The 24675-nt window shown below is 44.2% G+C and overlaps 1 protein-coding gene across 4 annotated transcripts in view; it reads left to right on the top strand.

Moving 5' to 3' along the window:
* arhgap21a (Rho GTPase activating protein 21a) overlaps nt 1-3097 on the top strand; it is a 98497-nt gene extending 95400 nt beyond the window's left edge. For all 4 annotated transcript variants that reach the window (XM_072451175.1, XM_072451176.1, XM_072451173.1 and 1 more), the window contains one exon: nt 383-3097. In XM_072451175.1, coding sequence (XP_072307276.1) covers nt 383-1966 — 1584 coding nt within the window. In that variant the 3' untranslated portion in view covers nt 1967-3097. The remainder of the gene's footprint in view (nt 1-382) is intronic.
* Nucleotides 3098-24675: the final 21578 nt, after the last annotated feature.

Raw genomic sequence — 24675 nt, 5'->3', positions numbered from 1 at the left:
TGTAATGGGCTTTAAACATCAGTATCGATGTACCTATATCGGTCAAATCTCTACAGGATCTGCAAGATACTGCCAGGATCAACTTATGGTAATTCAATGGACAAAATACACGCTTTACAAGAAACACCAGGGTGTAGTTAGCTCCTCCCTTTAGCCAGTCCCTTACCACACATGTCAGAACGGAAGAAGCTTCCGTGATGAGAGGCAAAGCGTTGTCCACTGGAGAGAATTCAACCTTCTATTGCTGAGTTATGTTTAGATCTTAGTTATGAAAGTATTACTAATCACAGAAAAGTCTATGATCACCTTTACCTTACCTGCTTGAACACTGAATGAACTGAATGCAGGTATTTTAATCTGCTCTGTTTTCTCTTCTCCGTAGGGTTCCTGGGGTTCCGGGAAGGACCAATACAGCAGAGAGCTCCTAGTCTCCTCTATCTTTGCTGCAGCCAGCCGCAAAAGAAAGAAGTCAAAGGAGAAGCCGCAGCCTAGCAGCTCGGACGACGACCTGGACTCTGTGTTCACCAAGAAGGAAACCTCGAGCGATAAGCCTGTCGAGACCGGGACAAGCCCCAACTCTAAAGGCAGTGTCAAGCTGCAGGTCGCAGAGAGGAAGGAGAACGGGAGGACGGCGGAGCTCGTCATGAAAACCAAAAAAGAACACCGAAACTTCCTAAAAGAGCTCGCCAGGCTCCCCTCGCCTACCCTGTCTCCCCTGTCTCCAAACAAGTCCCCCATTACCATTCGACTTTCCAAGCCGTCCCTGTCAGACCCTCCCTCTGTGGATGAGAACAGCGATCTCGGCACTCTGAGCTCTGGTGCTTCAGTCCCACTGTCCCAGCCAAAGAAATGGAGCGTCTCATTGTCAGAGGCACCTTCAGGTCCAGGCCTTGGCGTCGGGGCAGGAGCGTCGGCGGGTGCTGAAGTGAGCTCCATCACTTCTGACTACTCCACAACCTCCTCCATCACCTTCCTGACCGGGGCAGAATCGAGTGCTCTCAGTCCCGAGCTGCAGGGCGGAGAAGAGGCTGACGATGAGCGGAGCGAGCTCATAAGTGAAGGTCGGCCCGTGGAGACTGACAGTGAGAGCGAGTTCCCTGTTTTTGCACCCACTGGGGGGAGTAACCAGTCCACACCCCGCCCCGGAAAGAGCCAGGCAACTGCCCAAGGGAAACCGGAAACTAAAGTAGAAGGAAACGGCGGACAAAGAATGGAATCCCGTCGCCTCTTCCCGTCACACAGACTCATCGACGGCGACACGTTGTCCAGGAGGTGGTCTTTGAGGAACAAGACGGACAGCGAGTCGTCAGTGGAGGGCGTTACAGCCGGTGGGGAGCGCAGCGAGGGGAGAGCAGAATCGTCCACGCGCTTGTCCCGAGTGTTAGAGGTGATGAGGAAGGGCCGGTCCACCAGCAGCCTCAGCTCGTCCTCCAGGAGTGAGTCTGAGCGCTCTGAACCGGCCTGGCACCTGAAGATCACAGAACGCCTCAAGTTCAGGCTCCGCACCTCGGCCGACGACATGTACAGCATCCAGAAGAACCCGGAGACCACACGGACTAGTAAGAAAAAGAGCATACGCAGGAGGCACACTATGGGGGGTCAGAGGGACTTTGCAGAACTCGCAGTGATCCACGACTGGAGGGAACAGGGCGGAGTGGACCAAGCAGCAGATCTGTCCACGCTGGAGAACTTCAAGCCTCGTTTCTCCTCTCAAGATTTTGCCATTAAGGACTGGATGCCAAAGGAGCCCAGCGGAGCCAAGTCACCTCCACAGGCTGCTCCTAAAGCTGTGCCTGAGGACGAATGTCTGGACTGTGAAGAGCCGGCGCCCCCTGCTGGCTCGTCCAGCTCGCCGCCGTCAGCAGGAGTGAACGGGGGCGGAGTGCAGAGCAGGAGCAAAGACGCACACCCACAGAAACTGTCAGGGGCGCAGGTGGTCCGCTCACGCTTCTATCAGTATCTGTGAAGGCGTTTCTATGTACCTTTAGCTAAAGTTATTATTGCACAATATTTTTTTACTTCATGTATCTATGTACATATGTGTATAGGCCGACATAATGCTTTGAATAAGGTAAACATGTTCATCTTTGTAATTAGTGAAAGTCTATCTTCCTCCTGCCTGAACTGTAAGAATGTGTGATGAGGGACGTTACCGTGGCTTTGAAGTGCAAATCACTCCTCGTTTTAAAGACTTATATCAGAAAACTATGTGTTGACAAGTTTACAAACCATGTTCAAGTCAATATTTCAAATGGCAAAATGAATTGAATGAAAAGGATGTAACGTGTTGTAATGTTCTTTAGAAGCACTTAAGAGCTTTATCCAGACCTGGATTAGCCCCGCTCTCTTCTGTCGTGAGGCCTTGTCACCAAAGCGCCGGGGCTGCTGGGAGAAATGTACTGACTGTAAATGGAAAAGTGCAAAGAATGAGTAGAAAAGGTATGTTGCTGTTGTTTCTGTGGAAGCACTTCTCAGCCACTCCAGATGAACGTGTTACAGATGGACTAATGGTGGTTCCTGTCCTAAATGACATGGAACTAGTGTGGGACTAACGCCATCGAGGAAGAGTCATGAGTAAAGCCTTTGTCTAATGTTTGTACTTGAATACTTTTCCGTAGTGAGGGCGGCCTTCTGCGCTGGTGCTGTGAGAGTCATGTCACAACAGACTAGCTTTCATCAAAGGCTCACACAGATACTAGAGGACGTATGTTTGCTCAGTTTTAGTCAACGTTTTTTACATATATGGGGTTATTTTATCTCAAAAATGAAAGTGCCTCTTGTTTTTTTTCGTGTTTTTAACAGTTTGTTCCAACTGTTGTCGAGATGAGGATTTTACACGCATTTGGAAATCAGCAGATTAATTCAGGCATTCCAGACATTTTAGTTAGTTTCCCTGTTTTCTATCCAAATATTTTCTCATCTGCCCATGTATGTTTACCTTCCCATCCTCTGGACTATTCTACTGCAGTACAACGCACGGCCGAACTGGGAGAGACGTCACAAAACAGCACGAGACTAAAGTATCCTGTGATCTGTGTAGAGCATTACATGGGTAAAGCCTTTCCTCAAACACTGGAAATAAATATTCTTTATACAGCGTCTGCCGTGTGGATCATTCTACTTTATTACTATTAAAGCAGCACTGTGTCTGGAGCACTGGAGGAGGGGCCTCTTGTTTTACGTTGAAAAACATGCACTCTGGCTGTAAAAGTGGTCGATTCTCCACAGATATCTTGGCCTGGTGATGTCACGCTTGTTCCCATGGAGATAGAGGATTTGAATGCTGTACTGTGATACATTTCAGACAAAGCAATAACATTTCAATGGATACAAGAAGGTGAAAGTTAGTGCACCTTTTCTGCCAGTGAAATGTGTGTTGCAGAGCCTTGGCATTCAGATGAGGAGCAAAAGGACCACGTGTGAGAGGCTAAAAGTAAAAGCTAAAGGAATCTGAATTGCTCTTATAAATGGTAATATAAAGATGGTGTTAATGGTACATTTTTTTTAAAAGATTTTTTTTAAAAATGTATTTAATAAACATTGTTTAAAATGAGTTGTAAAAAATGGTATTAGATACATTTTTATAGCTGAATTAATTTATATATTATGTCCATATATCTGGAGGGTTCCATCCCAAATCCAGCACCCTGAGATTGTACAATAGCCGTAAAGAAGGCTGGGGACTAGTGAGCGTGAGAGACACTATCCAGGACAAAACGTTCAAGATCCATAAGTACATCAAGGACAAGGCTCCTACTGATGACGTGCTCAGTGAACTTCTCAGACACTGGGGAACAGAGGATGATGAGGGGCTGGAGGGACCATCATGGGAGGACACGCCTCTACATGGGAGGTACCCCTGGAACATAACTGAAGTGGCTGATATCACGAAATCCTACCAATGGTTAGAAAGAGCCGGCCTGAAGGACAGAGGCCCTGATCATGGCAGCACAGGGGCCCTGAACACCAGATCAATAAAGGCCCAGATCTACCACACCAGACAAGACTCAAGGTGTAGCCTGTGCAAAGGGGGCCCTGAGACCATCCCTCACATAACTGCAGGGTGCAAGATGCTGGCAGGGACAGCATACATGGAGAGCCACAACCAGGTGGCTGGCATAGTGTACAGAAACATCTGAGCAGAGTACGGGCTGGAGACCCCAAGGACAAAGTCGGAAACACCTCCAAAAGGTGGTGGAGAATGACCGAGCCAAGGTCCTTCCAGATATAGACAGACCGAATGGTAATGTTGAACCAACCGGACATAGTGGTGGTTGACAAGGGTCAGAGGAAAGTCGTGGTGGTGGACATTGCAGTACCATGGGACGGTAACATCCGGAAAAAGGAACATGAGAAACTAGAGGAATACCAAGGCCTCAGAGAGGAGCTGGAGAAGGCCTAGAGCGTGAAGGTATCGGTGGTGCCCGTAGTGATCGGAGGGAGCACCTGGGGCAGTGACCCCCAAACTTGAGGAATGGCTTGAGCAGATCCCAGGAAAAACATCCGCCATCTCGGTCCAGAAAAGTACAGTGCAGGAACAGCAAAGATACTGTGCAGAACCCTCAAGCTCCCAGGGGCCTCTGGTAGAGGACCCGAGCTTGAAGGGGGAGAAATAGAGACCTAGATATATATAACAATGTTGATAACAATTTGTATTAAATTAGAATTAAATAAATAGACTCGTAAACCACTCATTAATATTACATTTGAAACATAATTTAAATGTTATTTTAGTAAATGCTTTATCATTTTTAACATGGTCCTAAAAATCCTCCATAGGTTCAGCAGTACATACCTGAAAAGGCAGAACACAGGCTGTAAGTGTATATTAGCTATTTTAGCCAACTATCAAAATGACTAGGCTATAAATACATAATGAGCATTCCTGATTATATGTTTATTTTCCCAGGTCCTCTTCAAACCTCAATAACAAGACAATCCTCTTCTCTTTCCTCCATTTCTGGGCAAATAAACACAGCCTGAAATTATAACAATAAAACAGCAGACTAACAATAAAAAGAAGACTCTATAAAACAAAATCAGTGCAAATGAATAAAATGTAGAACAATCCAGTGGCAGCACCCTTTTCTCTTTTCCTCCTCTTATCTCAGCAACAGGCTGATCCTCAAACCTGAGCAATAAAACATAATAATATCCCTGTCATTCCAAATATATATATTATTATGTCATGTTTTTTCTCTTACAGAAACCATATTAAAACAAAGAATATATCCCCCCTCGATTTCCATTCATACAGTTTTGGAAAAGCTCCATGAAGCCAGTAGGGGACGCTAAAGAGCCGCATGAGGCTGTAGAACTGCGGGCTGCTGACCCCTGACCTCACTAAAAACCCGAAAATGGCTGGACTTTTAGGAGCTCTACTGAACATTATTTGCTTGGAAAGCCAATCAAGTAAGATATCGTTAGAAACCTAAGAAAATAAGCTTTCATTCAAACTAATTGCATTTGTTGTAAAACTTAAACTCGCTGTGTTATGACTCGTTGAAAACATAAAGTGTTGAAATTGTTAGCATAGATGTTTTTATTTGAATGTTTGTTGCCAGGGTTTACGTCACCACGCACATAGCGACAGCGACATTAGGCACGTGACTAGAACGTTATTTTCTAGCTCCGCCTCCTGACTATAAATACAGGCCGTGACTTTGGGTCATTTGCAGTCTCTCCATCCACCTGTCTGGTCGCACCCTGTACTCTTTTGCGAGCAGAGCTCAACACACATCGATATCGAGAAGCACTGCTGCGTGTTACGTACGTACTACCTACTACAAAGTACTGTGCCAACAGCTCTGTCAGTACTACCTTAGTACAACTGGTAAGTACATGTTCTTTGTGTGGCTTGACTAGGCTCTTCTTGTTCAAATTGCCACCTTTTTGGTATTACTGTCAGACTGTTTCTCGTCTTACTTACATTTACAGTTAGGATGACGATTTCTGATAATACTTGGGCAGACGTTTGATACATTTCATAGCATCGCAGGAAAATCCATTGACCATGAACTAATAATTCATCTTTTTGTATCTTTATAGTTCTCCATAAAGGACAAGCATGGAGCCAGAAACCAGACTGGACTTTCTGGAGGTCGTCCTGAAGGCTTCTGGCACTCTGGACCACTTTCTGGACAGCGAATGGTCAAGCCCAAGTCCTCCACCATCTCCTGTGGCCCCTCTGGCCTCACTGCCTGCAGTCAGCACTGAGCAGTTGAGCACCATAGATGTTGAGGCCTATGTGAATACTATGGACTGGGAGGAGATAAGGTCCACTTTCACTGCATCAATTGAGGCCATGTTGGCTGAAAATCCAGCACTTGCTTCTGTGGAAGTGCCTTGTTCTGCACCACCAATGCCAGCGTTCATACCTGCGCAAGAGACACCATCAATTGCTCACCAGCTGAGTAGCAAGCGACCTGTGACCTGTGCGGTTTCTCAGCCAATCCATGTGCCGACAAATATGTTTTCTTTTCATATTTGTAACAACAGCCAGACACTGTACACCAGGACGCCTTCTACCACTCGTGGCTCTGTCTCTATGGCACCCAGCAATGTCACTTCAAGGTAACATGAAAATAGATCAAATATTCTGGTTAGATAAGGTCATGATAACCAGGACATGAGGAAAAATGGTTACAAACCAGCTTCTTGTGTAAGTTTCTGGATTTAAGTCTGCGTTCACTAAGGTTTATATGTTTTCTTCTTTCAGGAAGCGAAAGCGAGACTCCATCAACTCGTACGTTAAGAAGCCATTAAACGCCTTCATGCTGTACAGAGCTGAGCAGAGGCTGAAAATCCAGCACCATCTCAAAATCACAAACTCATCTGTAGTCAGCCAAGAGGCGGGAAAGTGCTGGAAGTCTCTGTCTGCAGAGGAGCAGGCCCCGTACTTTGAACGGGCACGCAAAATACGTCTGGAGCACGAGGCTATGCTCCAGCCTGCATATGGCCCCGTCACGAGGATGTGCCCATATGCTCCTGTGCCCTCTCATCCCGCACCATCGTACCAGCCTCAGACTGTCCCGTTGCACATTCTTTTTTAAAGTGCATTTTACTTTTTGTATTCAGTTGCTCATTGTTGTAAATATAAACATTTATTAATGCAATTGAAAAACTCTTTGTATTGTTTCATAGTGTGCAAAAGTCCAGGTTTAATCTGGGGCTAAATATAGTTTTAGGTGGTAGTTGGTCGGCCTGTCTGTCTGAGGGAGTCTGATCTCTCCTTCACTGGAACTCCTCAAGGTTTCTACTTTTCCCCAAAGAGGTTTTGTAGTTTTTCCTTGCCGAGAAGGAGGGTCTAAGGACAGGGGACTAGTCCCTATGAACATTGTTTAATCTGTTCTCACTGCAGCTGTTGTAACTTTCTCCCTGTCAAAGCTGCAGCCTGAGCCCTGGGGGTCCTGGGGTCCAGGGGGTCCTGGGGTCCTGGGGGTCCGCTCTGACCATACGTCTTTATTACATTCTCTTCTGTTCGTACAGTTCCTCAAAATGGGACAAAAGATGGGTTCATCAAAGTGCACTATGTCACTCTCTTATTTTGCTGTTGGTAAATGTATCACAGCCATGCCCTTGTTACCATAGAAACTTGATTCATCCTAATAGACGTCCAAGTATGTCATATGTATGTGCTTTGTTGTATTTGTACAATAAATTGAATCATGTGCTAATCTCAATGCACCAGTGTTGGTTGTTTTCCTCATACATGTATTCTGATACAGGAATGGATCATCACAGCAGAAACACAGCCTTTTTGAACCAATCAGCAGGACACGGCCTTAATCCTGCTGCTTTTATACTAGATAAAAAGCAAACTTCAAAGTTACGTTGAATTTTAAGCAGCCAATCAGACCATAAACCCCTTTCCCTGTAAAAGTCAAATATGCTTAATATAACAAGTATAAAAGCTATAAAGCTGTTATTTTGTCCCTGAACCAAACCCAAAGTGCCCTCAAAGGCCTAAAGTCACTGGCTCCAGTCACCCACACACCCTAAAGGGAACAAGCAGGAGGAAATGAAAGAATGAATGAATGTCACATTGTGGTTCACCTGCTCTCTCTCACCTCAAACACAGACACAGTGTTCTGGAGATCAGGTCTGTGTTTGTAATGGCTGTCAGTGCCATTAGAGGGACTCTGTCAGGTTATACTGTGTTTAGGGAGAAAAGTCAAGAAAACGCATGAAATAAGAACATTGTTATATTAATCTTGAGAAGAGCATCGCAAATATAAAATGATCAATCCTTTCAAAGTCTCTAAATACCAAACATGCCGAGTCAAAGTAAATGTTACTTTTTAAAATAAAGTAAAAGTAAACCACAAAACTGAGTTGATTGTCTAAAGTCTATTGGTTATATTTCCCAAAACATCTCCCGCTTGTACGCAAAATGTGTAAGGGACCGTCATCGAGTTAGTTTGTGTGATATGTTAAGTCTCCACAGCCGGGGCAAAGTTCAGAGGGGTTTGTCTTCAGTTTGTGTGTTGCCCCAGAATGATTTCTGCAGCATCTATAGTCACGTCTGGCTGCAATTACACAAAAAGAGCACGTTTGAAAGTGACAAAATACCCAACACAAGACAAAAGATGTTGATTTTGTACCTTAATAAATCAGAAACTAATGTATTTCACCCTGGAGAGGCTCAGACACAAAAGCAGAAAAGATGTTTTAGCGAACTTTATTGCAAAGTTTATTTGGCGCTCAGACCCCGGTGGAAGGCGTAGCGATCATGGGCACTCCATGATCTGATTGAATTAGATACCTTCCCCCGGAGCCTGGAGACTGGTGGTGGTAGATGTGGAGAGAAGGTAGAGAGAATAATAGATGCAGAGGAGGAGCAGGGGAGGTGGTGGGTCGCAGATACGGTTTGAAGCGACTGAGCCATCAGCCTGAGGGCTTAAATGCCACCGCCTGTGCGTTGATTGGGAGCGGGGAGGAGTCACTGAGAGCGTTGATTGGGGATGAGGAGCAGGTGTAGGGGCCATGACGCAGACGTCCCCTGTCCTTTCACCCTCCATCTTGGCCGGGAAAAACTGCATAACCTCTTTGGGATAAGCGCAGAAACCTGGAAGAGTCCATGGTGAAGTGAGGGATCTGACTCTCACAGACGGACAGGCCACGCCCGCTTGAGTGCGATGATGGCGCTGAGGAGAGGGGTCCTTCCATGGAGGCCGACGCAGATTTAAGTTAGGTCTTCCAGGTGAACTTACGCAGGCTTCATTTCTCAAAATCTGTTTTTGAATCGTCCCCAACAAATGCCGTCACTGGTATCGCTGCCAATTTCTACAAAAACAAACAATAGAGTACAGACTATTTGATTAATACGCAAAAAGAAAATTGTGATAAACCAAGAATTGCAAACTCAAGTTCAATACAAACACTCTTTCCCTTCAACATATGAAGTATTGTTGTACTAGTTTATCCTGTGTACTTGAGCTTTTACATCACGACAATCACCTGGTCAAACGAGTCTACTAGATCTACTGTCTAGATCTACTGTCCATAATAGACTTGGTATTGCTCACTCGCTCATCATGAAGGACACTGACCGTTAAGTGGAGGAAAAGTAGGTATTTGGGCATAAAACCGCCTCGATAAGACCTCTCCAGTTTGTCACATGCTCAAACACTCACTACATGTGACTGTGGTAGAAACTTTTCTTTGATCATCTGTAATGCATTGCGCAACCGCGTAATATGTCCCTACTGCAATCCGTACCGGTACTTCCGGAGTTCCCGCACGTGTTGAATAAAAACAAGTCTGAAGACACTCTCGCCTCGTATCTGGCTCGGCTAAACTTAAAACATACTATACAAGTATATTACATGGTGTCAGAAAACTGTCAAGTACAGAAAGTACCTGCGTAGCCATGACGATGCAGTTTGACCATCCGAAAATAGACTGGGACGCAGCAGATTTATATCAAGAGTTCCAGAGGTTTCGGAGCCACGTTAGCTTCGTGTTCGACGGTCCTCTGTCTGCGCTGGAAGCCAAGCAGAAGGCAGGCTGGATCGGTACGTGGATTGGCGAACAAGGGAGAGAAGTCTACAAAACGCTCGAGTGGGCTGACGGCGAAAAAGATGACCCCGTCAAAGTCCTCGACAAGTTTTCCGGATATGTCAGACCTCGAAAAAACAAGCGGATCGCCGGGCATCGTTTCAAACAGAGGAAACAAGGTGCAACTGAAACATTTGACCATTTTGTGAAGGATTTAAGACTGTTATTATTGGACTGTGAATATGCTGACTCAGACGACATGTTAATTGACGCTATTATCGCTGGCGTGAAAGAAAAACGTGTCCAAGAGAGACTGCTTGACAAAGGTGAGGAGCTAACACTTGCTAAAGCCATAGAAATCCCCCAACAGTTCGAAATGTCACAAACGCAAATGAGAATTGTGAGAGAGGAGGAAACACACGTCTCGGCAGTGTCAAGCAAACCAAAGTTTAAAGCACAGAACAGGAAAGCATATAGTCACGTTCAGAAAAAACACACGCAACCAAGACAAAATGTGCAAAGCAAAACAAAGAATTGTCCGAAATGTGGAAAAGACCCTACACACAAATGGAACCAAGGTAAATGCCCAGCAAAAGGCTCCACGTGCTCATGCTGTCACAAACTAAACCACTGGGCTTCAGTCTGTCGCAGTCGCTCAGTGAGTGCAGTAAATGTTGAGTCAACAAATGACATGTATGAAGAAGAAATACTGGACATTGACTTGACAACAGATTTAGTTCCAGTAGCAACATTGGAAAATGACAAGTGGTTGGTGTACATTGACATTTTGGCTCAGGAAGTGCAGTTTAGAATAGACACAGGTGCAAAATGTAACACGCTGACTCTGAACTGGTACCAATTCTTGGAGCACAAAGGTGAGCTGAAACCTTCCAAAAGAGTGCTCAGAACGTACTCAAACCACAAAATAAAGCCTGTAGCAGCAGTGGACCTCCCATTAAAATACAAAGACCGCAAGACAAAAGCAGAGTTTGAAATAGTGGACATTGCACAAGAGAATGTGTTAAGTGGCACAACAGCTGAGGCACTAGACCTTATTTTGAGAATTGGCTCTTTACAAGACAGTAGTGTGGTTAACAAAGTGGTCTCAGTTAATAACACTGTCTCAACTTCAAGCACACCTGCTGGTCTTGAGAACTTTCCAGAGCTGACGCGCACTACAGGGACACTTCCAGGTAAATACACAATCAAAATGGACCCAGATGCAAAACCTGTTGTACATCCTGTGCGTAGACAACCAGTAGCACTCAAACCAAAAATAGTCGAAAAACTAAATGAGATGGTGCAAGACGGCCACATTGCAAAAGTTGACCAACCAACAGAATGGGTTAGTTCCATGGTTGTTGTCACAAACAAAGACAAACTCAGAATCTGTATAGATCCTAATGACTTGAATAAAGCAATGAAACGAGAGCACTACCCAATGCGCACAATAGAAGAAGTTGTGTCCACAATGCCCAATGCAAAAGTGTTTTCTGTTCTCGATGCAAAGTCAGGCTTTCTGCAGATTGAGTTGGACGAGGCGTCATCGTTCCTGACAACGTTCAACACTCCAATAGGAAGATACAGATGGCTGAGGCTCCCGTTTGGCATCAAATGTGCGCCCGAGATATTCCAACGCACCATGGACCAGATGCTGGAGGGAATTGATGGAGCTACTGGCATAATGGATGACATCCTTGTCGCAGCATCAACACTGAAAGAACATGACAGTATACTGAAGAAGGTTGTGGAGAGAGCCACAAGCTACAATTTGAGACTGAACTTTAATAAGTGCCACATTCGAAAGTCAGCTGTGCCTTATGTGGGACATTTGATAACAGCTGATGGACTGAAACCTGACCCAGCTAAAACTAAGGCTGTTAGGTGCATGCCGCCTCCTACAGACAAGGAAGGTGTCCGACGTTTCCTGGGATTTGTGACATATCTGTCAAAGTTTATTCCAAACCTCAGCGAAATCGACGCGCCACTGAGGCAACTCACGAAGAGTGATGTGGAGTTTGCATGGCAGCCAGCGCAACAGCAAGCGTTTGATAAGCTCAAGGATGTTTGTGCACATCACCCTGTACTTAAGTTCTATGATGTGTCAAAACCTGTGGAGATTTACTGTGACACAAGCAGCACTGGACTGGGAGCTGTGCTGGTTCAGGACGACCAGCCGGTGGCCTTCTCATCAAGATCAATGACTGATGCGGAGACGCTCTACGCGCAGATTGAGAAGGAAATGCTCTCCATCGTTCATGCCTGCACTAAGTTCCACCACTACATCTTTGGGAAACATGTCAGAGTATTCAACGACCACAAACCACTTGAGGACATTTATAAAAAAACGCTGCTGTCGACCCCAATGCGCTTACAAAGAATGAGATTGCGGCTCCAGTGGTATGACATCACAGTTAAATACAGGAGAGGCAAAGACATGGAGCTACCAGACACGCTGTCACGAGCACAACTGTCCGACAAAACGCCAGAGGCAGGCTCCTTAGAGTGTGTCTCCATGATCAGCTTTCTGTCTGTGAGCAACGAGAAATATGCTGAGCTGCAAACACTTACTAAAAATGAATTGAGTCTTCTCCAACAGATCATTCAACAAGGCTGGCCGGACAACAGAAGAGATGTGCCCATCCCTGTGCAGCCCTACTGGGACTCAAGAAGTCAACTGGCTGTTACAGATAGCATCGTGTACAAAGGTATGCGTATTGTTGTTCCCCCCACCATGCAGAAACACATGTTAGGCCTGATACAACAGTCCCATTTGGGGATGGTGAAATGCAAACAGCGCGCACGTGAAGTGCTATATTGGCCAGGAATGAGTGCAGAGATTGAGAGCATGATCAGAAACTGCTCCAAATGTGCTGAAGTTCAAAACAAACTCCCAAAGCAACCGCTAATGCCAACTGAAATGCCCGAGTTACCATTTGAAGTTGTAGCTTCGGATTTGTTTGAGTTTGAGGAAAAGCAGTACGTGGTACTAGTGGACTATTATTCAAAATATATTGAAGCTGACCAGCTGAAAGATCAGCGCAGCCGCACTACCATCGGAGCGCTGAAAGCTCAGTTCAGCAGCCATGGCATTCCTACCATTTTGAGAACGGACAATGGCCCACAGTACGCATCAGAGGAGTTCAAGGAGTTCTGTGAAAGTTATGGTATTCAGCACAAGACATCTTCACCATACACACCGCACTCCAATGGTGAGGCAGAGCGAGCAGTTCAAACAGTAAAGAGGCTGTGGAGCAAAGCGCCAGATAAACATCTTGCTCTGTTAGACTACAGAACAACTCCGCTCGAATCAGTTGGACTGTCACCCGCTCAGCTGCTCATGGGCAGGAGACCTCGCAACAAATTACCAACCATGCGTGCACTACTCAAACCCATGAACTATGATTCCTGCAAAACAAAACATCTACTGGACAAGACAAAGTGCACCCAGAAACTCTACCACGACAGGAGAGCAGCACGTCCCCGTCCAGATCTACAACCTGGAGATGAGGTCAGGATGGCTCCACATCCTGGCAGCCAGAAATGGTCCCCGGCAGTCGTCGTTCAGCCACACAGTGCTCCACGCTCCTACATCGTAGACCGTGGAGGCAAGTTGTTTCGTCGTACCAGCTAACATCTCCGTACCAGCACCGCAACTGCCAACTGGTCACGTCACATCACACCTGATGAAGAGCCCTGGTGTGAACCACCGGAGAGAACACCAGCAGCGAAGGAGCAGCAATGTGCTTCCCTTCCAGAGCTGCCGTCTACACCCTCCGTGTGTAGCCCCCAGCGCTGACAAACTGAAACAGGTGAACAATATCGAACCAGACGGGACAGAGTGGTGAAACCGCCGGATAAACTGAACTTATAGTCAGGACGTACACAAACGCCAAAGTGATGTGCTGGCAACCTCTCCTTCCTAGTTAGTTATTGTTATTATTGTTAGTATTGATCTAAAAAAAAAAGAAGATAAAAAAAAAAAGGATTTGTGAAATGCCATATTTTTGCTGTTAATATGTGCATATGGAAAGAAAAGAACAATTTGATATATATGTATATATTGAAAGAAAAGTTTATTTCAATGTCCTATGTAAAATGTTACACGGATGACTGTTCTTTTAAACTGTTTATTTTTATTATTATGTAATGTATTGCGCAACCGCGTAATATGTCCCTACTGCAATCCGTACCGGTACTTCCGGAGTTCCCGCACGTGTTGAATAAAAACAAGTCTGAAGACACTCTCGCCTCGTATCTGGCTCGGCTAAACTTAAAACATACTATACAAGTATATTACACATCCACTTCACAAATCTGTGTCATAAAGCATCGTCCTTCATGTGTGACAGGTCCAGATCTAAAAATGACACGTCAGGATGGATACTCTTACTGGATAATGGTTTACTCCTCATCATATCAGCTTTGTATTGTTGACATTATCTCTGCAAAAAATAAGCATTATTTTAGTAGTAAAGTAAAATATGCTGATTTAAGGCTTCTAGATATAAAATATTGACAAATAAAGTGTACTGTCAGAGGGGTGTAAGGTCAGAGAGTGAGGGGTCTGTCCTGTGTCATGTCAGAGGGGTGTAGGGTCAGAGAGTGAGGGGTCTGTCCTGTGTCATGTCAGAGGGGTGTAGGGTCAGAGAGTGAGGGGTCTGTCCTGTGTCATGTCAGAGGGGTGTAAGGTCAGAGAGTGAGGGGTCTGTCCTGTGTCATGTCAGAGGGGTGTAGGGTCAGAGAGTGAGGGGTCTGTCCTGTGTCGTGTCAGAGGGGTGTAGGGTCAGAGAGTGAGGGGTCTGTCCTGTGTCATGTCAGAGGGGTGTAAGGTCAGAGAGTGAGGGGTCTGTCCTGTGTCATGTCAGAGGGGTGTAAGGTCAGAGAGTGAGGGGTCTGTCCTGTGTCATGTCAGAGGGGTGTAAGGTCAGAGAGTGAGGGGTCTGTCCTGTGTCATGTCAGAGGGGTGTAGGGTCAGAGAGTGAGGGGTCTGTCCTGTGTCATGTCAGAGGGGTGTAGGGTCAGAGAGTGAGGGGTCTGTCTTGTGTCATGTCAGAGGGGTGTAGGGTCAGAGAGTGAGGGGTCTGTCCTGTGTCATGTCAGAGGGGTGTAAGGTCAGAGAGTGAGGGGTCTGTCCTGTGTCATGTCAGAGGGGTGTAAGGTCAGAGAGTGAGGGGTCTGTCCTGTGTCATGTCAGAGGGGTGTAAGGTCAGAGAGTGAGGGGTCTGTCCTGTGTCATGTCAGAGGGGTGTAGGGTCAGAGAGTGAGGGGTCTGTCCTGTGTCATGTCAGAGGGGTGTAGGGTCAGAGAGTGAGGGGTCTGTCCTGTGTCAGAATTAGAGTTTTAATGGATCGTTTAGTCTGTGTTGTCATTATACTGTTTTGTGTTGTATTGTCTTCTATTGTATTTGTGATCAAATGTAAATATATGATTATATTTATGTGATGTATTTTATCTGCATAATAGTGATATGACTATATTTGTATATTATCTGCATCATTAGTCTAAGAGAAAAACGGCATGTGACAAACTGCATTTGTGAAGGTATCGTAAAGATGGAGCAAAGAACGTTTACTCCCAGGGAGGGGGTGTAACACCCCAGGGGGGAGTTTAGGTAAACAATACCCATGCTTTATCTCTAAGGAAAATGCCAACTGTTGTAAAAGACAAGTGCCTTGATGTGAAGCTGACCAATGAGAAATGTGACCCGCCTATTCCATAATATCTAATAAAACCAACCTGCATGAGAAAAAACGTTGTGAAACTTACAACAGCCTGGGTGACCCGGCCCGGCGGTTTCTCCCATGCATGCTACACAAAAGTCTGACGTTTCTGTGTCGTTTCATGTTCTAAATTGAATTGTGTTCTCTGTGTGTTAAGGAATAGCATTGGTGTATGTCTCATTCCCTGACATTTTCACAACACATTCTAATGTTAAAGTGCGTTGTGTTGAGTGGGAACTATATATATATTTTCGTTATGTGAACTATATGTGCAGGCTTGACACAAATAGAATAATTGATATTTCCCTTGAAGAAATTGTTTTTTTTAAAATGTACTCTTCAAACAAATGCCTAATGTTAAGTAATAGGTATTTCAATACATCCTCATTCTTTTTGAGTTTTCAAGAAAAAAATCATTTATATCGGCATAGAGCGGGTGTTATTCCTCTTGAAGTGATGGCTATGGAAAAAATACAATCTTAAGTAACATAATAAGTGAACAAGTGCTCAAAAAATCTATATATATATATATATATATATATATATATATATATATATATATATATATATATAATGTTTACAACAAATCATTACGTGTACAATGTTTACAATAAATCTTTATATTCACAAAGTTTATAACAAATCATTATATTTACAAATGTTTACAGTAAATCTTTATATTAACAACTATACTACAGCTGAATGTGAGTGTAAAATGTGCCAGGGATCAGGTCCACAGCAGCTTGGTACATGTTCAGTCTGAGGCTGGTACGATGGTGCCAGATAGAAGGGATCAGGTGCATATGGACTCATCCTCAGACGTTTTTCCATCTTCCTCTACATGTTTTTTGCCACAATTGTCCTTGAACGACCAGTCGGGGAACATAGCCTCGTGCTCCAGGCGTAGTTTGCGTGCCTGGTCAAAGTACGGGTCCTTCTCCTCTGCAGACAGAGATGCCCAGCACTTTCCCACCTCTTTGTTGACTGTAGCTGAGTTGGTGATTTTGAGCTCCTGCAGGATTTTCAGCCTCTTCTCAGCTCTGTACAACATGAAGGTGTTTAATGGCCTCTTAATGCACATAGTTGGAGCGTACGGTCCCGGGGTAGGCGCGTGTATTTGCTGAGAAACCACTGTGTGGGCCTCAGGTTGGTTGCCTCTCAGCTGGTGAGCAATTGATGCAGGTATGAACGCTGGCATCGGTGTTGCAGAAGGCCCTCCCACAGAACCAAGTGCTGGAACTTCAGCATCAATGACCAAACCTTGATCCTCCAACACGCCCTTAATCGATGTTATGAGAGTGGACCTAATCTCCTCATAGTCCATAGTATTCACATAGGCCTCAACATCTATGGTGCTCAATTGCTCATGGCTGACTTCAGGCGTTGAGGCCAGAGGAGCCGCAGGAGATGGTGGAGGACTTGGGCACAACCAATCGCTGTCCAAAAAGTGGCCCAGTAATCCAGAAGTCTTCAGGACGACCTCCAGAAAGTCCAGTCTGGTCTCTGACTCCATGATGGTCCTTTATGGAGAACTGTAAAGAGACAAAAAAGAATATTTCTGTGATGCTATGAAATGTATCAAAAGTAAGCCTTATTACCAGAAATCATCATCCTAACTGTAAATTTAAGTAAGACGTGAAACAATTTACAGTAATACCAAAAAGGTGGCAATTGGACTTATCAACTCACTGCAATTTGGGGTAATTTCACTGTGATTTACCAAAACAGGGCCAAAGAACGAGTACTTACTAGATGTACTAAGCTCGTACTGACAGAGCTGTTAGCTAGTAGTTTGTAGTACAGCGGGAGTGTTATCGATGTGTCGATCGTATACAGTACTCGCAACAGCTAAGTGGAAGGACTCAAGGACAACGTATTACTACAACATAAGACTGAAAATACTGACTACACTGCTAGTACTAGGATTACTCAAAAAAAAAAAAGGATTACAATGTAGTAGTATAATCTACAACATAGTACTAAAAGTACTGAATACACTGCAAGTACTAGGATATCTAGAATGCTAAAAGTACAAAAATATAGTATGAAATAAGTACAAAAAATACTACAATATAGTATTTCAACGTGGTACTACATCATAGTACTGAAAATACTGAATGCACTGCAAGTACTAGTATTACTAGAATGCTAAAAGTACAAAAAGTAGTACTGTACTGCAATGTAGTACTACAATGTGGTACTACAGCAAGTACTATTGTACATGAAGTACTACATATACTACAAATTACTGCATACTCTACAAAACAGCCAATGGAAGAGCACTGTTTTTGTTTTGTTCGAACGCCCGTGATGTCATAAGGAGATGTCAGTGATGTCATCAGTGATGTCATAAGGAGATGTCAGTGATGTCATCAGTGATGTCATAAGGAGATGTCAGTGATGTCATCAGTGATGTCATAAAGCTCTCTGCTATAAAGCTGGTGTGAGGAAGCGACAGAATCATTTTCAACTGGACTTTGGAGACTCGAGAGCAGAAGCTGAAATGGAGAAACAGACGCTGAACACTTCATCTTCAGTTACGGAGATGTTCATGAGCGAGACGGAGGAGAAGAGAGACATTTTTACCGCCGCCATGGCAACGCTCCAGGCGCGGTTTGACAACAGCCTCGACGTGTTGTTTGTGCCCAGAGCCGTGGCCGATCAGACCAACGCACAACTGGGCGTGGCTCTCCGCAGAGTGTCCGAGCTCGAGGGGGAGAAGACCCGTCTGCAGGAGCGCCTCGACCAGAAGGAGGAGGAAATGCTGGCCCTTCATGAGAAAGAAGTGGCACAACTGCAGCAGAAGATTGACGTGCTGGAGGACGAGCTCGACGCTTCACGAGAGGCTTTCGGGACGGAACTGCAGGCCGTCCACTCCCTCTGCGAGGATCAGGTGGAAGACGTGACCGACGCGGCGGACGCTCTCCTCTCCAAGTACAAAGAGCTGACCTCGGGTATGAAGCGCCTGGAGGTGGCGCTCAGACAGGCCGAGCGACAGGCGGGCGAGCGGGACCAGGATGGCGGGCGACGGCGGTGGCAGGCGCCGCGGGCCGACGCCGCCGCCACCGCAAAAACACTGAAGTGTCTCCAGAAGCGCCTGGAATGGGAGATTGAGCTGAACGACGGGCTCAAAGCACACATCGGGCAAATGGAGGAGGAGCTCCGAGCGTTTCACGAGGCGCAGTCCGACTCGGCGCTCTGCTACGAGCCGACGGAGCCGTGGGAGCCAGAAACGGAGGATTGGGAATCGAACGAGCCGCCATTCATTTTGAGCCTGCCTCTGTGTTGAAAGAGTTGTGAATGATCTTGTTCATTGTTCTGAAGTAAATGATGAAATGATCGATGATTTGATCTGCATTTCACTCTTCAAATTTGTCATTTTTATGCATCTATTTGTTTTTTCTTGTTTGTTTTGATGTATTCCTGTTGAGATGTTAATGTGTTTTTCTCTTGAATTGTTGACAAGAAGTATTTGTATTTTTATTTGTATTTGAAAAGTACTGAAATTCTTAATGTGTTGTACATGCAATAAATAATAGTGCACAACTATATCTTCTTCTTCTTTGGCGTTTTAGGGCGATGTGTATCCATTTGTTACAACAGCGCCACCTACTGTAGTTGTACAAATCATTATATTTACAAATGCTTGATAACAAATGCATTTAATGTGAATGAAAGTTTATTTTGTTAGGTTTCCAACTACATCTTTTTCATTGGTTTTTCCAAACAAAAACTTTCAGTAAAACTCATAAAAGTCCGACCATTTTCGTGTTTTTAGCTAGGCGGAACTACGCCCCCAAGTATGGACACACAGTACACAGTATTATTGGACATCCTCACCTTTCCATCGTTTCTGGTCTTATTTGTTGAGTTTTCACTTGAGTTGACTGTATTTTGACTTCATCATAATGTTGAGGCGTTTACTTTACAGGTTGCTGACATCCAGCTCCTACATTTTTATTTCCATTGCACAAAAGTGTAGTTTTGTTTGTTTGTCAGGATACAGCGCCCTCTAGTGGAAGTTTTAAAAGGGCTAAATATTTATCTAATTATGTATTTATACATTTTGCCAATTTTTAAGCAATCAAAAATACTGACAATATTGCCCAATAAAGAATTTTACATTTATGTGGGACCAAATTATGAAGAGGAAATGGGTATAATTCATAATCCTTTAAAGTAATATTTTACACTACAGGACATTTGTAGTTATGTTTTAAATCATGAAAAAATGTCAGAGGGGTGTAAGGTCAGAGAGTGTGGGGTCTGTCCTGTGTCATGTCAGAGGGGTGTAAGGTCAGAGAGTGTGGGGTCTGTCCTGTGTCATGTCAGAGGGATGTAGGGTCAGAGAGTGAGGGGTCTGTCCTGTGTCATGTCAGAGGGGTGTAAGGTCAGAGAGTGAGGGGTCTGTCCTGTGTCATGTCAGAGGGGTGTAAGGTCAGAGAGTGAGGGGTCTGTCCTGTGTCATGTAAGAGGGGTGTAGGGTCAGAGAGTGAGGGGTCTGTCCTGTGTCATGTCAGAGGGGTGTAAGGTCAGAGAGTGAGGGGTATGTCCTATGTCATGTCAGAGGGGTGTAGGGTCAGAGAGTGAGGGGTCTGTCCTGTGTCGTGTCAGAGGGGTGTAGGGTCAGAGAGTGAGGGGTCTGTCCTGTGTCATGTCAGAGGGGTGTAGGGTCAGAGAGTGAGGGGTCTGTCCTGTGTCATGTCAGAGGGGTGTAGGGTCAGAGAGTGAGGGGTCTGTCCTATGTCATGTCAGAGGGGTGTAGGGTCAGAGAGTGAGGGGTCTGTCCTGTGTCATGTCAGAGGGGTGTAGGGTCAGAGAGTGAGGGGTCTGTCCTGTGTCATGTCAGAGGGGTGTAAGGTCAGAGAGTGAGGGGTATGTCCTATGTCATGTCAGAGGGGTGTAGGGTCAGAGAGTGAGGGGTCTGTCCTGTGTCATGTCAGAGGGGTGTAGGGTCAGAGAGTGAGGGGTCTGTCCTGTGTCGTGTCAGAGGGGTGTAGGGTCAGAGAGTGAGGGGTCTGTCCTGTGTCATGTCAGAGGGGTGTAAGGTCAGAGAGTGAAGGGTCTGTCCTGTGTCATGTCAGAGGGGTGTAGGGTCAGAGAGTGAGGGGTCTGTCCTGTGTCATGTCAGAGGGGTGTAGGGTCAGAGAGTGAGGGGTCTGTCCTGTGTCGTGTCAGAGGGGTGTAGGGTCAGAGAGTGAGGGGTCTGTCCTGTGTCATGTCAGAGGGGTGTAAGGTCAGAGAGTGAAGGGTCTGTCCTGTGTCATGTCAGAGGGGTGTAAGGTCAGAGAGTGAGGGGTCTGTCCTGTGTCATGTCAGAGGGGTGTATACTTTAGTCTGCAAAAGTCCAGGTTTTATCTGAGGCTATTTGGATATTATACGTCCATAATAATACTGTGAAATCCCTGCTTTTTTGTTTGTTTCTTCCAGGTTCTAGTTTATGCAGATAAGCAGCACAAACTGTAAGACCTGGTGCGGTTTACTAAGATTTAAGCTACACCATAATCTATAGTTATGTTGGTGCTTTATTGTTATGTATGAGCTTATTGTTAATGGTTTATCTCCACAGGAAGATGAAGTTAGGAGAAAATACATGGAGGCCTTGTTTAGAGCAGAAGAAGCCAAAAGTAAAGAGGAGCTTTAACAAACTTGTCAACAACAACAACAACAACAACAACATACTTGAATAAATTCAAGTTTTCACTACACCATTTCCCCATTTAAGACTCATAGCAGAGGTGGATATCATACTGAGAACATTAGCCTCTGCCCGTGTCCTTTACAGCAGGTAAACATAGTTTTTACATAAGAGTTAACAGTAGTACATGTACTCTTTCATGAGTACATACTTTTGATGCTCTTCCCTTTAAAGTGAGACAATTTTATAGTGTTTCATAGAATGCCTGAAAGTATAATTTTAATTTAATTTTCTATTCTCCATTTGCCTGTTTTTTGTTTCATAGGCCACAAAATTGTACATTATTTACATGCAAAATCCAGTGGTTCCCAAAGTGGAAGTCAAGGTACTGAGCTCGGGCTCTTGAGATGACTTGGAAAAATGTATTTAATCAATGTTTTCATTTATATCAGTAGATTTAACGAAATTAGATAAAACGAGACAATAAATTACTCATATTAATGCAATTAAAGCTGCTTTTAATAAGAGTTGTGGGTAAGGTTCTCCTCCTGAAGAACTGGTTTTCCTCCTGAAGAACTGTTCTCCTCCTGAAGAACTGTTCTCCTCCTGAAGAACTGTTCTCCTCCTGAAGAACTGTTCTCCTCCTGAAGAACTGGTTTTCCTCCTGAAGAACTGTTCTCCTCCTGAAGAACTGTTCTCCTCCTGAAGAACTGGCTCTCCTCCTGAAGAACTGTTCTCCTCCTGAAGAACTGGTTTTCCTCCTGAAGAACTGTTCTCCTCCTGAAGAACTGGCTCTCCTCCTGAAGAACTGGTTCTCCTCCTGAAGAACTGGTTCTCCTCCTGAAGAACTGGTTCTCCTCCTGAAGAACTGTTCTCCTCCTGAAGAACTGGTTCTCCTCCTGAGTGGCTGTCCATCTCGCGTCTGCCCATCCCTCGGCACCACATTTTCTTCAGCGCGTTTTGCCGTGACTGGGTGGATGAGGGAGAGTGTGTGCCGCGTCTCCGCGTTTTTAGATCAACCCTTAAAGTGAAGCACCTCACCTACTCACAGTGACACGAGGCTTAATGCAAGCATACTAACATACTTAACAACAAATCAAGAAACTGTATGAGGGGAAAGTAAGGACATAGACTGTAGGTGTCGGGACATTACCAGCTCTCTGCTGAAGTAAAGGGACAGGCTACATCTTTATCTTTGAAACACAGTCAAGTCACTTCAATGTTTTGAGCATTTTACAATTGGTTCCCCATGTGCTTTATGAATAGTTGTGTGCAATTTACGTTATATTTCTAATTGTTCACGAGGCTGTTGTAAATGCAGACAGTAAAGACACAGTGTGATAATGGTATACTGTTATCTTTATTTACAAGTTGCAGAAGAAAAACTGAAGCTATCTTTCTCCATCGTTCTTCCTTTTTCCAGCCATTGCATGAAGTCAGCTCAGCTCAACACGAGAGGAAAAGCTGCAGAGAAACAGAGACAAAGAATGCACAATTAAACCTTCACTAATACGAACAGGAAAAGTTTTGCTTTGGTTAAATGACTAAAGTGTTAGCTGCACACGTAAATCTAATACAGTATGTCTGGAGCAGTGGTCTCCCTCTCGGGGACTTTGTTTTGGTTGTAAGATTCTATGAAAATGAATCATCAGAAGAGTTTGGAGTATTTGACTTCAAATTAGTACAAAGTAATGGTCAAAGAAAATTTGTCAAATACAAGTTATAAAAGTATTGAAGTATATGAAGTTGCAGTGCAAGAAATAAAAACGTTCAAAATAATTGCATATTGTCAACATAAAACTTTTGTCACTTGTAGACTTAAAGTGGGAAGTACTACTCAAGAGTAGTTACACAAATATTATGCACACTAATATTATTCATGTAGGAGTTAAAGTGTATAAAAACTACTTTGGGAAGAATAATTGAATTATAAAGTTATTTGAGTAAATGGTAGTGAGTAATTTCTTCATTATACTTCAAGCTGACTAGTTCTGTGATTAGTAACCTCTGGGGGCCCATTGCAAAGCTTTAGGCACTCCAAGGTTAAAATGTAAATATGTATATAGAAAATGAATATACATATTAGAGGGTGTAGTTTGTATAGTGTGGAGATGATGTGGGCCTGCACATGTAGGATACAGAGCAGCAGGGCACAGTCAACAGGTCACAGGCTTGACTTCAACACATCACATATCAGAGAAAATCCTTTTATAAATGCATTTCACTGCTCTGCAAAACGTTAAGATCCTTGGGGTATGGATGGAGAAAAAGAGGGTTGGATAAGAGAACCATTATTAGTCCGCCAATGGGTAAACAACACAACACAGTCCAACAGCAATAACAAATATTAACTTGTAATATAAGCACTGATTCATCATAATCATAGCATTAATGGGGTTCTCAAAATCATATTGTTATTACTAACTTACCTTATTGTTGTGTTGTGTCAGGTCACCTGTGGTCAGGCTCTCCACTTGGACATCGAGGCGAGATGTTCTTTGATTTTTTTTATTCATCAAATCTGCAATAAAACAAATACCACAGTTACACAAAAATACATTGTGTCTGAAGTCCTATTTGTAGCAAATGTATTACATAAACAAAGCATTAACCCTCGTCTTGTAAAGCTGGCTGTCACTTATATTCATTGTTGCTTGATGTATGTAATAAATAATATTGCTGTGACGTTAGCCTTGTTAGCAGGAAACAGTCCGCTAGCATAAGGCGCTAACCAATGCTAATATCACGATTTCTGAATAACTTGTAAACATTTCTGTATCCACACTGGCTCATCAAAGCAAATGGGCGTAGGGTAAACGTGGCAGGGGTTAATACATATGGCATTGTGATTTAAAAAGTGACTTACTGTAATGTTTGTGGATAAAGTTAGTCCCGATGTCAACAACACGAACAACTTCAGACCAGTACTTCTGATTGGTCCAGCCGTTGCAAGGCAACCTGGATCAGTGCGTTCCCTCCTCAGCACATTTGGGATTATTTAATAATTTACCTGCATAATTTCAGACACAGTGTTTTTTTAAAATTGTTTTTTTTTTATTTAATTCCTCGAAAAGTCGCACTGCACTTCTAAGATTAACGAAAAACAAATCAAGGATGCTGCTTGAAATATAATATTAGAGAGTTACAGGGCTGATAATTGTTAGGCAACACTCTTAAAACTTCAGTTACAACTACAATTCAGACACAAGGTGGTCCATAATTAAAAGAAGATAAAGTACAAAAAACAGCAGTCAAATTTGTCTAGTATTGGATAGGATAATTGTAGCATGAGTTAGGCTTAGTAGCTACTTAATA

This window comes from Eucyclogobius newberryi, unplaced genomic scaffold (assembly GCF_026437365.1).
Source record: "Eucyclogobius newberryi isolate DKJ021-1_F unplaced genomic scaffold, fEucNew1.0.hap1 SCAF_18, whole genome shotgun sequence".
NCBI classification, from domain to species: Eukaryota; Metazoa; Chordata; class Actinopteri; order Gobiiformes; family Gobiidae; genus Eucyclogobius; species Eucyclogobius newberryi.
Note: the sequence above shows the minus strand (reverse complement) of the source record. Positions and strands in the feature narration are given on the sequence as shown.